Source organism: Manacus candei, unplaced genomic scaffold (genome assembly GCF_025592945.1).
Source record: "Manacus candei isolate 608988 ecotype Guabito, Panama unplaced genomic scaffold, ASM2559294v1 h1tg000016l, whole genome shotgun sequence".
NCBI lineage: Eukaryota > Metazoa > Chordata > Aves > Passeriformes > Pipridae > Manacus > Manacus candei.
Genome location: NW_026138064.1, coordinates 9,790,953 through 9,805,204, shown reverse-complemented (window position 1 = coordinate 9,805,204; position 14,252 = coordinate 9,790,953). Strand labels below are relative to the sequence as shown.

The 14,252-nt window shown below is 40.6% G+C and overlaps 1 protein-coding gene across 4 annotated transcripts in view; it reads right to left on the bottom strand.

Annotated features, from left to right (window-relative positions):
- Positions 1 to 2,468: 2,468 nt before the first annotated feature.
- Positions 2,469 to 14,252, bottom strand: part of ZNF462 (zinc finger protein 462) — a 90,471-nt gene continuing 78,687 nt past the window's right edge. For all 4 annotated transcript variants that reach the window (XM_051782753.1, XM_051782757.1, XM_051782755.1 and 1 more), the window contains 4 exons: positions 11,648 to 11,871; positions 9,189 to 9,321; positions 4,079 to 4,193; positions 2,469 to 3,099 (listed from right to left, as the gene is read on the bottom strand). In XM_051782753.1, coding sequence (XP_051638713.1) covers positions 2,898 to 3,099; positions 4,079 to 4,193; positions 9,189 to 9,321; positions 11,648 to 11,871 — 674 coding nt within the window. In that variant the 3' untranslated portion in view covers positions 2,469 to 2,897. The remainder of the gene's footprint in view (positions 3,100 to 4,078; positions 4,194 to 9,188; positions 9,322 to 11,647; positions 11,872 to 14,252) is intronic.

Below are 14,252 nucleotides of genomic sequence, written 5' to 3'. Positions count from 1 at the left end.
TTTGGGTTCAGGGGGAGCCAGCAGACCTTGGCAAAATGCCTTTGACCTCTAATGGATGTTGGGTTGGTGCATATTCAGGGCATTCTTTGGGGTTGTTGTAGACCCCAGACCTGTGTGAGCCACGGCAACTCACTCCCCATAACCTATAAATCAAAAATTCCCTGAGAAGCAGGGGAGGAATGGGTGCAGGAGCGGATAAAGGGAGCTTTGCTCTCTTCCAGAGCTGCCATTTGAAGACCAGCCACTTGGACAGACCTATCATCAGAGTGGCCAATACCAAACCACACACAGACAAGGAAGCACTCTTAAAAAGTTTTTATTAATTTTCATTGTTTTTTTTTTTTAAAAAACAAACCCGTCAGTGCAACAGTTCAGTATCCCCTTCCTATCCCCCATCAGTAAGCAGTAATTTTAAAATCAGGAAATACCGAGTGCTGAAGCCAATGGGTTAGCATTTTGCTATTATTTCCTTCTGTCAAACTCTGAAAAAGTCCTCTGTATAAATTAAACAATGAAAAAAATGTTATTTTCAATTCTATGTCATTACAGTCAACAGAATCATAATAATGCACCTAAAATGTGTGTCCACAATATATCAGGTATACATTTTTGGGAAAAGAGAAAAATGAAAAAAATATGACATTCTAAGCTTGTTAAAAGGATAATGGTCCCATATTTTTTATTACAGGTTAGCAAAACAAAATCCAATGGATTACAATATTTACATGTTATTTGAAAAATTAAGTAGTGATAAAAGCATGTCACAATCATTGTTTTTTTTTGTTTTTTTTTTCCTTTTTGGTAACCATTACAAACACCCAATCCAGGTATGGAACTGTTTAAATACATTTGAAATGAGGCCAATTAAAAAACAAATACAGACACAAAATGTGTATTTATACTTGTCCCTCCAATGTTTTTTTTATGATGTTCCCTCCCTATTAAAAAAAAAAAACAAACAAAAAACCCAACAAAAAAATCAAAAAGAATCCCCCTAACACACAGTTGATGAATCCCCAAAAAAGCAAAACACCATGCTTCTCAAGTAGCACTTATTCCACAAATGCAACATTTTTGCCATCATTTTTATGTGAAGCTATCCAGGACAAAATTTCCCCGAGAGCTTCCTATTCTCCCCTCCCTCCCCCTCCCACAGATCCCCCCCAAAAACAAAAAAAACAAACGAAGACACATGCATTTCTAAAACTAGGTTTCAGTCAAGTACTTTCTACTTTTTGGAAAGAAACTTTTTTTTTTTAGCTTTTGTTTTTTTGTCTTTTTTTTTGTTTGTTTGTTTTTTTGTTCACAATCAGAACATACCCATGGGCACCAGATCCTGTATTCACTGCTCAGGCAAAACTCCAGTTAAGTTTGGTAGGCTTTCCACCCAAGAAGTAGTGCAGGATCAGCCACTTAGGTATGCAGGTTCCTATTTTCATTCGACACTGCTCCCCTCATGCTAAAAGCTAAGGAGGAGGGGAAAAACTCAGCAACTCCATCTTGAATTGAGTAAAAGTAGTTCTCCAGGCTCAATGTCATATGTAACTATTTCACCTCCGCTTGCAAAAAAGATGTGTTAACAGACACCCCTCCCTCCCACCACACCAAAACAAAAAAGAAAACACGCACACCACAGACGAAATAAAAAAAAAAAAAAGGCATCCAATCTTAACGAAAAGTTACTGGTGTGAGACTGATCGATGTTAATATGACAAGCAACAGAATGGTTATGAGGACCCATGTGTTTGGCCCATGAGCTGCATAGCTGTGCTGTAAGTTTGGTTCTTTAGGTTTTTTTTTTTAAAGTTAAAACTTCTTTGTTATCTCCATATGTTTAAAATTGACAACAACGAACAATAAGAACAACAGCAACAACAAAAAAAATTCTATTCACAAGATCTAGTCTCCTTTCCCTGTCCCCCACTTGAAAAGAAATACTCATTTTACATGAAAAACTCAATTGTGCTGTATTTGTAACACCTCAGGCTGATAGAAAATAAACGTGTGGCAAACAAAACCGCACAATCAGTCACATGAAATTCTACCAAATACTAAAATTATAACCAAATACTAGCAAACAGCTTACCTGGAATAAAGGATGACAATTCACAAACAGTTATCTAGGAATTAAAGTATCTCTCTCTTTTTTTTGTTTTTTTTTTTTACTAAAATAATTAAAAAAATCACAGTATTTTAAGAAATAAAACCCACACTGGGATTTTAAGCACAATTTGTTTTCCTTTCTTTAAAACTTTCTTTTTCTTCCTCCATTCACCACCTTGCCCAGCAGTCTCTCTACATTTAACCACAACAACAACAGGTAGTACTGACAAATGCAGAGATCTCCCTTGGTTAATTCTGAGGTACTAGGAAACAGGTGACTGTTTTAAGCAAAGCAGTTTCTGTTTTGTTTTTGTTTTCTTTTTTTTTTTTTTTTTTGTTTGTTTTTTCTCTTTTTTTTTCTTTTCTAAAGCAGTTGCATTCAGTCTGGAAAATCATTATGTATTAAAACTAGAAAAACGCACACAAATTTGTGTGCTGGAAAGTTGTCCCCCCACCACTTCTTCCATGCTCAAACGCTTCCATTCAAAACAATCGAAGTTCTCCACTGCAAAGCACATGTAATGTAGGAAACACGGGGAGTTGCTTCATTAGTCCAAGATGAACGTAACTTCCCGCTGTCAGATCCAGAAGAAAAGATGCAGTGATGTAATGGAGCCACTTATTCCATCACTTAAATAACTTTAATATACACACACTCACACAGGTACCAGTGCTTTGAAAATAGATCATTCAGTCCTAAAAGCAGCTTTTTTTCTTCCTTCTGCCCACCCCACCCACCCACGCCATCCCGCTCATCTCTGTTCAAGTACGTCGATTAGACTGACACCAAACACTTATTCATTTTTGGCCTCTGAGTTGTCTTGGAGAGGTTTGTCAGCAGCTACCATGCTGACTGCTGTTTCACCATTGTGGGAGTAGTCCACCACCATTGTCTCAATGTCTTCTTTTTCTTCTGGCAGTGTGCTTACTGTTTCCTCCATGTCCTCCTTTGGCTGGTTGTCCTCGCTGGTCCTGTGGTTGCTTTCGTTCAGCGCCCTGCAAAGCCAAGCAGCAGAGAACAGAAACAGTCAATACAGGGTACAGCAAAGTCAATCACATGAGGGAGAAAAGCACATCACTTTCTAAAAAGGCAGACAGGCCACTGCCACCTCTGGCTCAAAAGAAGAGGAAGTGGAATGAAGTTACCGCTGGCACCCACAATATTCTGGCTTTGAAACCAAATCTTTGTTTGTTCTGCGCTGGGACAAATATGAGTGAGAGGGAAGAACTCAAATTGTGACATTTAAAGTCTACTCCCCTTTTTCCAGTCCCCTGGTAAACAAGACTTATGAGACACCAAACAAATGCACAGGAAAACAGTACTTTTCCGAAAGAGTTAATGATCCAATAAAACTTTTTATAGGTTTCAAGTATTCATATTCAGGCAGGTAATATTATGGGTAAGAGAAGTCATTATTTATTGTCCCATCACAGTTAACCTACAATACTGTATTCAAATGTTTTCCACAAGTCAGCAACCTTGAATGAAATCTACTCTTTGAAGCAACTCTGCTCAGCAAAGAGATCTCTGCTACCAACAAGATCTCCGCTACCAATGAGATCTCCATCAAAAGAAGGAAAGATTGTTCCAGAGATGCCCGTTTTATCTGTGATGCTATCATCCCACAGTGGGCAAACTGTCACAGAAAGGCAAACATTTAAAAAAAAAATCAACAGTACACTCAGATGAAGTTAATCCTGGCCAAGTGGTATTGACCCAAGGACAATCTTAAGTTTTGGAATCATAGTTAACCCCACAGTCTTACAGCTGCCCTGGGCTGCAGAGTTAAAAAGGATGAATGAGAACTTCCTATGCAGAGACATCTGATGACTGTTTCCATACCCGTGATAGACTTGTTCTTCATAGAACCGTGTTTGCTTTCATCACAGGGTTTTTTGGGAGGGGAGGAGAGGGGTGATACAGAGATCTAATCCTTCCTTTGGCTGTTTGGCAAAGGAATGCAAACCAACTTACATGCCATGTCTGAGCACATGTCGTTCCCACTCAGAGCCTTCTGTAAAAGATCGGCCACAGAACTCACATGGGAAGCGTTTCTCTGGAGCACTGCTGTCAGGATACATCATGGGATCTGGAAAAAGACAGCAGCCCATGAACTCAGAAGTGCCAGAGCAAGAAGGGATCATTGTGATCCTACTCTGATCCCTTCTGTTGCATCTTCTCATCCTGGAGGACCAAAAGGACATTCCTGTCAAAAACTGCTTGTGAAAATGTAACTCCCACAAAGAAAAGTAACACTACAAGTGACAAATCCCATCCCAAATCCTAGACTATCTCTGCAAATCAGGGTAAGGAGTTACTACTCCCTGTTCCTGTGTTTCAGCAAATGAAGAGACTGTGGAATTTTAATTCCAAACCAAAACTGGGAAGTTTAGGACTGACATGGCTTGAAAGCAAAATCAAAAAATCCACTCGAGACCATCTATAATTTTTGAATTGGTAGCACAAATTTTAGGAAACACAGACTTGGTGTATTTAACATGTGACCCTCATAATATATTGACATCCTTTCACGAGGGAAGTATAATGGATTAAGTCCCACATCTTAACTGCATAGGTGTTTCATCACATCCTAATCTTTTATACAAAGTGCTTGGGGCCACATTTGCAGAAGTGTCAAGCACCCAGCAATATGAGTGAAGTCACTGGCAGTTCAGGGAGAGGCATTCCTGAAAGCCAATTCCATGTGAACACAGCCCGCTCTCACAGAAGATGAAACATTTCCTCACAAATTAAGAAGATCGCCACACAAGCCATTAAAAATAATTGCATGAACTATCTCACTTGATTCTTTTGCTGGAAATGAGACAGCACCATCTGCTCAGAGCATTAATTTCTTAGCAGGGATTATTTTAAGCAAGAAATCAACAGAATGTCTTTCTGACTTCTCCCAAACTACATAATAAAATGAAAGGGATTTTGCTTGATATTGGTTTTGATCTTTGCTCATTTGATTTCTTCACTCTCATATTTACTCTGTTCAAAATCAGACTGAACTCAAAATTGCTCACACATTGCCTATTATCCACATGTAAGCCCTGTATATGCATTTTTGTGACACGTCTCAGTAGTTAGCCTTGACATAAGTTTATATGAAATGGTTCATGGCATGTTTTTTTGCCTCTTCACCCTGGAAGAAAAAAAATCCACTTTGTATTCCTTATTGGCAGTGATTTATTATGTGGTTAAATATCATAAAGCTGCTGTGTCATGAGGAGTACCAGAATGTAAGTAAATGCCATTAGCTCAGTTTGTATCTGGATTTTAATACCTTATGCATGGTACAAATTTATAAACACATTGCAACACACAGACTAGACATGATGCAGGGAAAAATATTTATGGAGGGTAATAGTTTTAGAGGCAAAAGCTGCTGCTGTTCTGCATAAGAATATATCTATCGTGTAGTACACAATAGAATCTTTATTCTGGACCTCTGCAGAGAGGAGGTATTAAACAGAGAGATTGTTTTGCCTAAAAAAGGGAGGAGAAGGAGCTGTGCAGACCGCAACAGAGAAAACTCCAGCAAGACCTTGTTGTGGCCTTCCAGTTCTAAAAGGGGGATTGTAAGACGGAGAGACTGCTTTTACTAGGGCCTGTAGATTCATTGCAAAGGGCAAGGGTTTAAAACTGAAAGAAAGTAGCATTAGATTGGACATAAGGAAGAGTTTTTAAGATGAAGGTGGTAAGGTCCTGGCACAGGTTGTCCAGAGAACCTGTGGCTGCTCCATCACTAGAAATGTTCAAGGCCAGGCTGAATAGGGGTTTGAAGCAACCTGGTCGAGTGGAAGGTGTCCCTGCCCATGGCAGGGGTGTTGGACTGTACGATCTTTAAAGGGCCCTTCCAACCCAACCCAGTCCAAGATTTATACTTCTAACTCTCATTAAGATCAGCGAGTGTTACTCTAGTAAAAACAACACCTTTTCAGACAACACTACCTTGTTCATCTTACTTCCCAATAAGTTTTGCTTCTAAGGATGTGAATTTGGGTTGCTTCCCTGGAAGAATATCAGAAGCTGCTCTCCTCTGGGGCCTGGAGAGGAGAAGTAACAGACTGCACACACACCTGACCTGTGTTTTTGCTTCATCTCATCACACACACAAGCACTCGTGGACATTTCACAAAATCAAAGAAGATGCTGAGATGGAAGGGACCTACAGGGATCATCGAGTCCAACTCCTGGCCCTCCAAAGGACCATCCTTAAGAATCACATCATGTGCCCCAGAGTATCATCCATCTTTGCTGCCCTCCTTTGGACACTCTCTAATGGCTTAATATTTGTTTCTGTCTACTATGGAAAAACGCCTCTCAATTCCAACTTCTGCTAAGACCAATACACAAAGATCAGTAAAGACAGTCAGTCTCTCATAGACACAGTTCCCACCAGGGAGAGCTGTTCTTTGCATTGCCAGACACCTTCTTTTTCCTCCCTCATCTCCTTTTATACTATATCCTTTAACAGAAGCAAATTACTCTCTTCCTTTCCCATTCAAGATTTCAGTTCAGCTCTGCTGAGCTCTGCTGTTCAGCTCTGCCTGTTCATGTGGACAAGAGCCCTTCTTTGGTCCACTATCCAACAGCTCATTAGGAGAAGTCATATTTGCACCTTCAGATTTGCACTGCACAGAGCAGCACAAAGTCAAAGTGGTGAATCTGGGCAGCTGTTTGACTCACAGGAAGAAATTCTGGTTCTCTCTAAGGTCACAGACCTCAGAGGGTTCAGACAGCACTTGCTTCCAGATACCTGGAGCACATGGAGGTACTCCTAGCAAATCCCACTTTCTGCTAACACCACGAAGGTTAGAATTGTCAAATGCACCCAGTAGCACATAGAATTGCAGAGTTTAATCTGGTCTGAAAGCTGTAACAGCATTAGCCACCTTGACACACGCTAAAAGCACAGGTCTGGTCCTCTGCTAACAGGGCAAACCACTCCTGTGTTAGAAATATCTTCTGAAAATCCATAGGGATATGCCAGCAGGTAACTTAGCATCCAACCATGTCTTCAGTTCTTGTCTCGCTGGGACATTTTTCAAAAGTGTTCCTTGCATCTTTGCACCTTATAGTGGCAATTCACACGACTTGTCTTGAAAAATAATCAATAAAACTGAATTTTTTCCAGATACCTTTGCTGTAGTAGGCATAACTGTTTTCTGCATTTTCTACCTATTTTTGTATAATATATTACAAATGGTAACAGATTAAAAAGGAGTGAAAAATAACAGTGGTGAAACAGTGGGCCTACAGACCAACCAGGAGAGAATTGCTGCAAATCATTAAGACATTACCCACCCCTTGCTGAAGTATTGATCACTAGAAACATGGGGATAAAACATCTACTATCCCTGCAAATTTAAAACTCCAGCACAGAAGATGATATTTTTTATACTTTCACAGTGTAACCTAAAGCAAATTTAAACAATGAACTTCACCTTGGGCTGTCCTCCCTCCCCATGGTGCATTTACAGGGATTTGTCAGGCCTGGCAGACAGCACTTTCTTCTCCTTGATCTGGATATCATGGCTTCCAAGGTCGCTCCAGCACCTGTGCTTGTATGTAACGCTAAAGTAATCCTCACAAGGACAGCATGACTCTTCATCCCCTGCTAGCTGTGGGTCTACACAGAGCATTAATCAGCCTCCTACATCTCCAACTAAGGTGAACTGGTGCTTTAGTCAAACCAGTGCACAATTTCTGTTCCAGTCATGAGGATCTGAGGGTCGAGGCTGTCCCTGAACAGACACTCAAGCATATTTACACGACTCCTAATGTTGAACTTTGAAATGCATATAGAACTAACATTCTTTAGGTTCTCCTCTTGATTTCTCTACTGCTCTACCTGAGATCTCATGCAGGATATTTTTCATTAAAGCACAAGTGGTTTCCTATCCAATTGGTTTCCTTTCTCATTTAAATAAAAGCTATCACTAACCACACTTGAAGCGCCACTGCTAAGTGCAGACTGAATTTATGGTGCATGGACACCAAAAAAAGTCAAGATGCTAAGGGGTTTTGATATTAAAATGTCAGAAACATGACCTGAATCATTTTAGTTCTGTAAACTAACTCTGAATCCAGAAATGGGAATTTTTCAACGTCTGAAAATATGTAGCTAGACACATTTTCCTTTCTGAAAAATTCCTGACTGAGTTTTGAAAGCTAAAAATTGAGGAGGAAAAAGTTAAACATGGTGGTGTACCTTTAGCTGAGGCACACAGAACTTTGCTAACTGCAGCTGTCAGCATCAAGAAAATGGGTGACCCAGAATTCAAATCATAAGTGGGCTAGAGTTGTGAACATACTGCATTTGAATGATCAATTGTGCACCAGAATTAGAAGACACACAGTTCACATCAGATATTGCAATAACCTCGTTTTCATGGGGGAAGTTGTTGAAAAGGAAGGGCAAGAAACCCTTTGTTTAATTTACAGAGAACCTTACTTCTTGCCTGCTGATCTAACTTCAACCAAACCAAAAGCATTAGTAAGCACGTGGCCCAGCCTTGTTGAAGTCACTGGGATTATTCTTAGACACAAACTTAGGCACATGTTTAAATATGCAACAGTACAGACAGGTGCAGCACGGACCCACCCTGGCTCCAGAGTTGCCCACTGCAGAACTGCAACAAGGCTGACTGACAAAAAATGCTAGGTACAGAGTAAATAACAGCCCATAAACCAGCCTTCATCCTTCACTTGAATGAAAAATGCTTACCAAAACAGAAAATCTGACAGATCACTAAAATACTCCACTTACATAGTTTTCCAAGCCCTTACAAATGTCCTCTGCATGGGCAGGTAAGTCACAGATGCTATCTGTGCTTTTCCATGGTATGTATTCTCTTAACAGACAGAAAACTTGCCATGAGGATTAGAAACATGAGATTCCCATAGCAGCAGTGCCTGTGATAAAAGCCACATTCTGCTTCTACTGCCATGCCTGCTGCAGACAATGTGCTGTAGAATCAACAGCTGACCTCACATGGTTGGACTGGTGAGGTATGTTGTAGTGCCAAAAAATCCCCAATAAAATAAACCCAACATATCAAAAAGCTGCACTGACCTCTCTCTTCAGTTTTGGGGCTTAACTCTTCATCTTTTTCTTCTTCATCACTGCTACAGCTCTCTGTTTTTCCTTTCATTTGTTCCAACTGGTCCAAGTTAACCCGTCCAACCAGCTCAAAATTACGACTCACCTTTGAAAGAAACACTTTTGTTAGCAGTCAGCACAGTCACCAACTAATCTGAAAAATCATCACATATGCAAAGCAAAATCAAGTACACCCCAAAGCCTGTTGAGTTAGAGGTAGCATGCAGTCCCCCCAATCAAATTAACACTCGTTTCTTTTCATCGACAGCAATAATCCTATTGCTGTTTGTTCTGTATTTCTCATTTTTGCTTTTCAAAAATAAATGAGATTCAGCAATCCCCCTCATTTCTTCATCCAAGAAACGTAAAACACTAAGTAGCATATCCTCTTTTTATGGTATTACTCAACTACTGTGATCAAATGCTGCCACTGCATATCCACGCTGAAGGAAAACTCTTTGTGACTGGTTCATTCAGCTTTATTCATGAAAGGATGGATCTTTTTTTACTGAGCACATGGCTGCTGTGTGCCACATACACTTTCACTCATTAACAATGGATTAATTTTCATTAGGAAGGGCTGCAAAGTGCTCTGAAAACTGATGCATAGACTATAATGGGAACAATTCACCCAGCAGTCAAATTCAGCTAACCCTGGGGTGAAATGCACCAGCTACTTAACAGCTCACAGCAGCAGTATGAAAGGAGCAGCTCAGGGCATAGGATCCACCACATCCAACAGAAACAACAGAGCAGCAGTCCAGATTTACAGTGGAGGCGGAGAGCATGGAGCATGACCAGGACACTGAGGCTAATACTTGCTGGATGACAAGTGCCCTCTGAGCTCATTGATCACTGCTAGGAAGGGTTTTGGATTCATCTTTCATGCAGAGAGACAGCCCTCTATCAGCACAAGCACTGAGCCACAAAGGCAGGAAGGACAGAGACGGAGGAATGAGCGCACTACAACACCTCCTGCAAGATACTGAATGAAAATATCAACACCACTGACTATTCTTTATCCCTCTGTAGGAAAGGAAATGTCAATGATCCCAAGCAGGACGTGAATTAGACTGCAGTATATATCCAAATAGTAAAGCATCCTAAATGCAGTGGTGGGAAGATTTCTAGCACTACTCTTCAGATAGCTGTGATCAGGTTCTCTAACTTAACACATTACCCACTGAGATTTAAACACACAGGACCACAGTCAAGGCACTTAGTTCATATAAAGGAACTCTTTAAGGTGCAATATATAACTTGGGTATCTGAGCCCAGAACATGGACACAAATTAGAGAGGTAAAAGTTAACAAAGAAAAAAGGGGAAACGATACCCTAAACTACCAGCACCATCACTGCAGGTCCCGATTGGAAAGGAGAGCTAAGTAAGGAAATAATAGTTCCTCCTGGATACACCAGGCACCTTGCTCTGATGACTAGGAGGTATGGAACATCTCAGGTACTGTTTGAAGTGCAGAAGACTCTCCAGAAGTAATAAAGGGGGCAGACAAGTACAGCAGGCCAACATGAGTTAAAGTTTGTTTTTATAGGACAGCCAAATACTTTTTAAGCATGAGAAGTTTTTTTTTCTGGGACTTCTGCTACCAATACCTTCCATATAAATATATTTGGATGTAAGGAAAAGTCATTCAGTCAATGAAGTTTTTAGTTGAGGACCTGGGCAGCTCAGTTCCAACAGGTGGGGGCATATAGCTGCCTTCCCTGGAAATCTGACAAGGAAGTACTCCAAGAAATACTCCAAAACACATCTCAGTTCTAAAACATAAATGTTTCTCAGCTACACAGCTAGCAGTTACAGATATTCAAAGCTAACAGTCTGTGGAAAGCCTTTAATGGCTTCTCAAAGAGTGGGCCTGGTACGCACTCAGGTAATCCACAAAAACTCCAAAGCACTCTTAACTTAGGACCTAGTTAGACTTGCTGTCTATCTTTCCCTTGTTAAATGTAAATGGAGATGTACAGCCCTCTTTGTTATTAAAATATGCATGGCATGTCACGCTGCTGAAGTTACCAGAGCAATCTAATGTTTGGAATATCCTGCCTTTTACAGGGGCTGAATCACACTGCCTTACTATTTTTTCACAACCCTTCCCACCACCCCACTCCTTTAAATAAACCTAGCATACACAGGAGCCTTTTCCAGATAATCATACTCTGCATGCAACAGTCTGCCAATTCTGATCAATCTGAACAGCTTTAGGAACGCTTATTTTTCAGTTTCTGAAGAAAAAAAAGAAATAATGAGAAAAATGAGGCAGGCAAGCACAACATGGGATTAGTTTCCAAATTTGGGGAGGGAGACAAAAAAAACCCCAAACAGTGTCAAGTTGGCTAGTCAGACATGCAACTAAACTAATACAGCATTTGCAAAGGGGCAGATTGCCACAAATTAAAACTATTTGGATGTTACCTTGTGCTCATCTCGAAGGTGAGCATCCAGCTCCTCTGTGTGTTTGGTCTCATAGTAGCAGAGTTGGCATTTGTAAGGTTTCAGTTCATTGTGCTTCTCTATGTGCTGCTGCAAGCTCTCATCACTGGAGCAAGTAAAGGTACACTTATCACAGCGGAAAACAACTCCCTGCAAGTACTTGGACAGTTTGGAACGGCAGACTTCAATGGGAACGACCCGCTCTTCTGTAGGGACAGGACAACATTCACTTAACAAATTTTATGAAATACCAGGCCAACACGTCAACAGTTTGGGTGCTGCCACTGGCACAAAGAATGGGATATGCTGTATGGGAAGGCAGTCTGTCTATGACAGAATGGGACCTATTAAAATAACACAAGAAAACAACCCTGCAATCACAGGGTTAATCTTTAAAAGCTACAAATGCAGGTGTCCTCACAGACCTAACCGCTTGTTGGGTGGTGAGGATAGGAATGGAAGTTTTGGGGCAAATGAGACTCCATCTGCGAGTCAGAGCAGCAGAGCCAAGGAATACAAAACCAGCCATAAATCAAGCCAGACCAAAAGTGCATTTTGGTTCAGCACTCAACAGCAGCCAGGAACAGCTTCTAGAAATTTAATAAAGAGGGAAGCTGCAGGGTGCTTCCCAATGCATCTTTTAGAGCCAGCCCACTGCTGGCTCTATATAAATCGGAACCAGTGTCCTTGCAATCACATCTAAACTGCTCTCTGGGGATTGAGAGTGCAAGCAAGGTAGCACCTTTTCCTGGAAAGGGCTGGACAGTTAACCCAGGGGCAGAAACTTCCCAACACACCCAGAGCTTTCAGAAGGCTCAGGCTCAAAATCTGCAGGCATGATGTACTGCAAATGCTCTTGCTGAGTTTCTAAACTCTGCACTTCTCAAAGCACTGATGTTTAACAGAGTTGCAATTAATTTCATGTCATTTGAAACACCAGAATTCGATGTGCCTTAACATTCCTCCACTGTGGTGCTCTCGAAGATGTGTGCACAAGGGAAACTCAGAATGTGACTTTTCAGCAGAGAGTCACCAGATCTTCATTACAGGCTTTTGATACTCAACTGGCATTTTGAACCAGAACAGTGAAATTTAGTACTATTGATCCTTATGGAGTGCAGGTTAAAGGAGGGGTTTGATCCTCCCCATCCACGTTCATCCTTCACGATAGATGAAAAAAAAGAGGCCTGAATCTCTCATGGTAGATATGAATGTGAGATGTAACAATGCACACATGGATCTGAGCCAATGGGCCCTTTTCTTTAGTGAGGAGGGTAATATTACACCTAAAGACAACTACAGAAACACACGCTCCCCTCCCTCACAATAAGACTTTTCCTAGAGCTCAACAAAATATTCCGTCATGCTCAGTTTCTCCCTAAACAAAAAACTTGTCCCATCTCATAATTTCCTCTCTGGCCACTACAAAAAAGTTTTCCCCAAAAGGATGCCTTAGCAACAAAAAAAAAAAAAAAAAAAACACAACAAACCCCCTACCTGTAGACTTGTGATTTTTTTCCTACACCAACAATAGCTTTTTTAGCTATAAAGAAACCAAGTTGCGGCCATTCAGGGTGGAAACAGAGGATGGAAGAACAGGGTCTATCTAACAGGCAGCAGAATTTAAAGTTGCGGTGCTGAGATCATTAAAAATTTTTTTTACAAGGTTACTGCAGCTGTATGCTTTTGACTCACAGAAATAAATGACATGGTTTCAAAAGTGAAAAGGTCAAGTGAAGTTTTCAAAAAGGGAAATACTAATTAAAATATTTTTAAAATCACTTTTCCTCTAGCACCTGGCACAGATAAAAAAAGCTAAAACATGGGATGGTATAAAACTTTGTATCTACCAATCTGGAATAATGCAGCATTCCCTAACGTACAGTAGCAAAGCCCATTATCTCACAATCACACACACACACACACACACATGCACTCCCCAAATCAAAGGCAGCACAGTAAGAGGAGAAAAGCAAAATAAACATAAACATCAACTCTAGCCTGAAGGATTTCACTTTCAGTGAATGATTTAAAATTTTCACATGATGTATTCATGCCATTGAACTTCCTCCAAGAAATGATTTTGGAACTTGCAGGGTTTGCTTGGATCTGGAACCTTACATTTTGTAAGGTGATGTTCTCATCTCCACCTTGCCTCTAAAAAGCTCTGTTTATTTATTTACTCATTTAGAATGCACTTTTCATATCTGGACAACTGACAAGATTATAGCAAACCATAAAACCCCATATACAAATTGAAGAGGCAGTTTCTTTACCCATGTGTAGACTTCTCCAAAGTTCAGCAGTGTTTAAACAAAGACTACTGCAGACACCTCACAAGAAGATGTCAAAGGTTGAACTTGATGACCTCTGAGGTCTTTCCCAACCTAATTGAATCTGTAATTCTTTGAAAAACTATTGTTCAGAATTGTATTGTTCAGAATAAATTAAAGGCCAACACCTCTGCTAGTCATGGAGCAAGAATTCATTGTCTCCTCTTGTGCCTCTCTCCTCTCCCCAAGCCTGCCAGGGAGAACTAGAGAGCCAAACTTCTCTTCACCAACCTGCAGCAGTCTCCGGCTGGGTC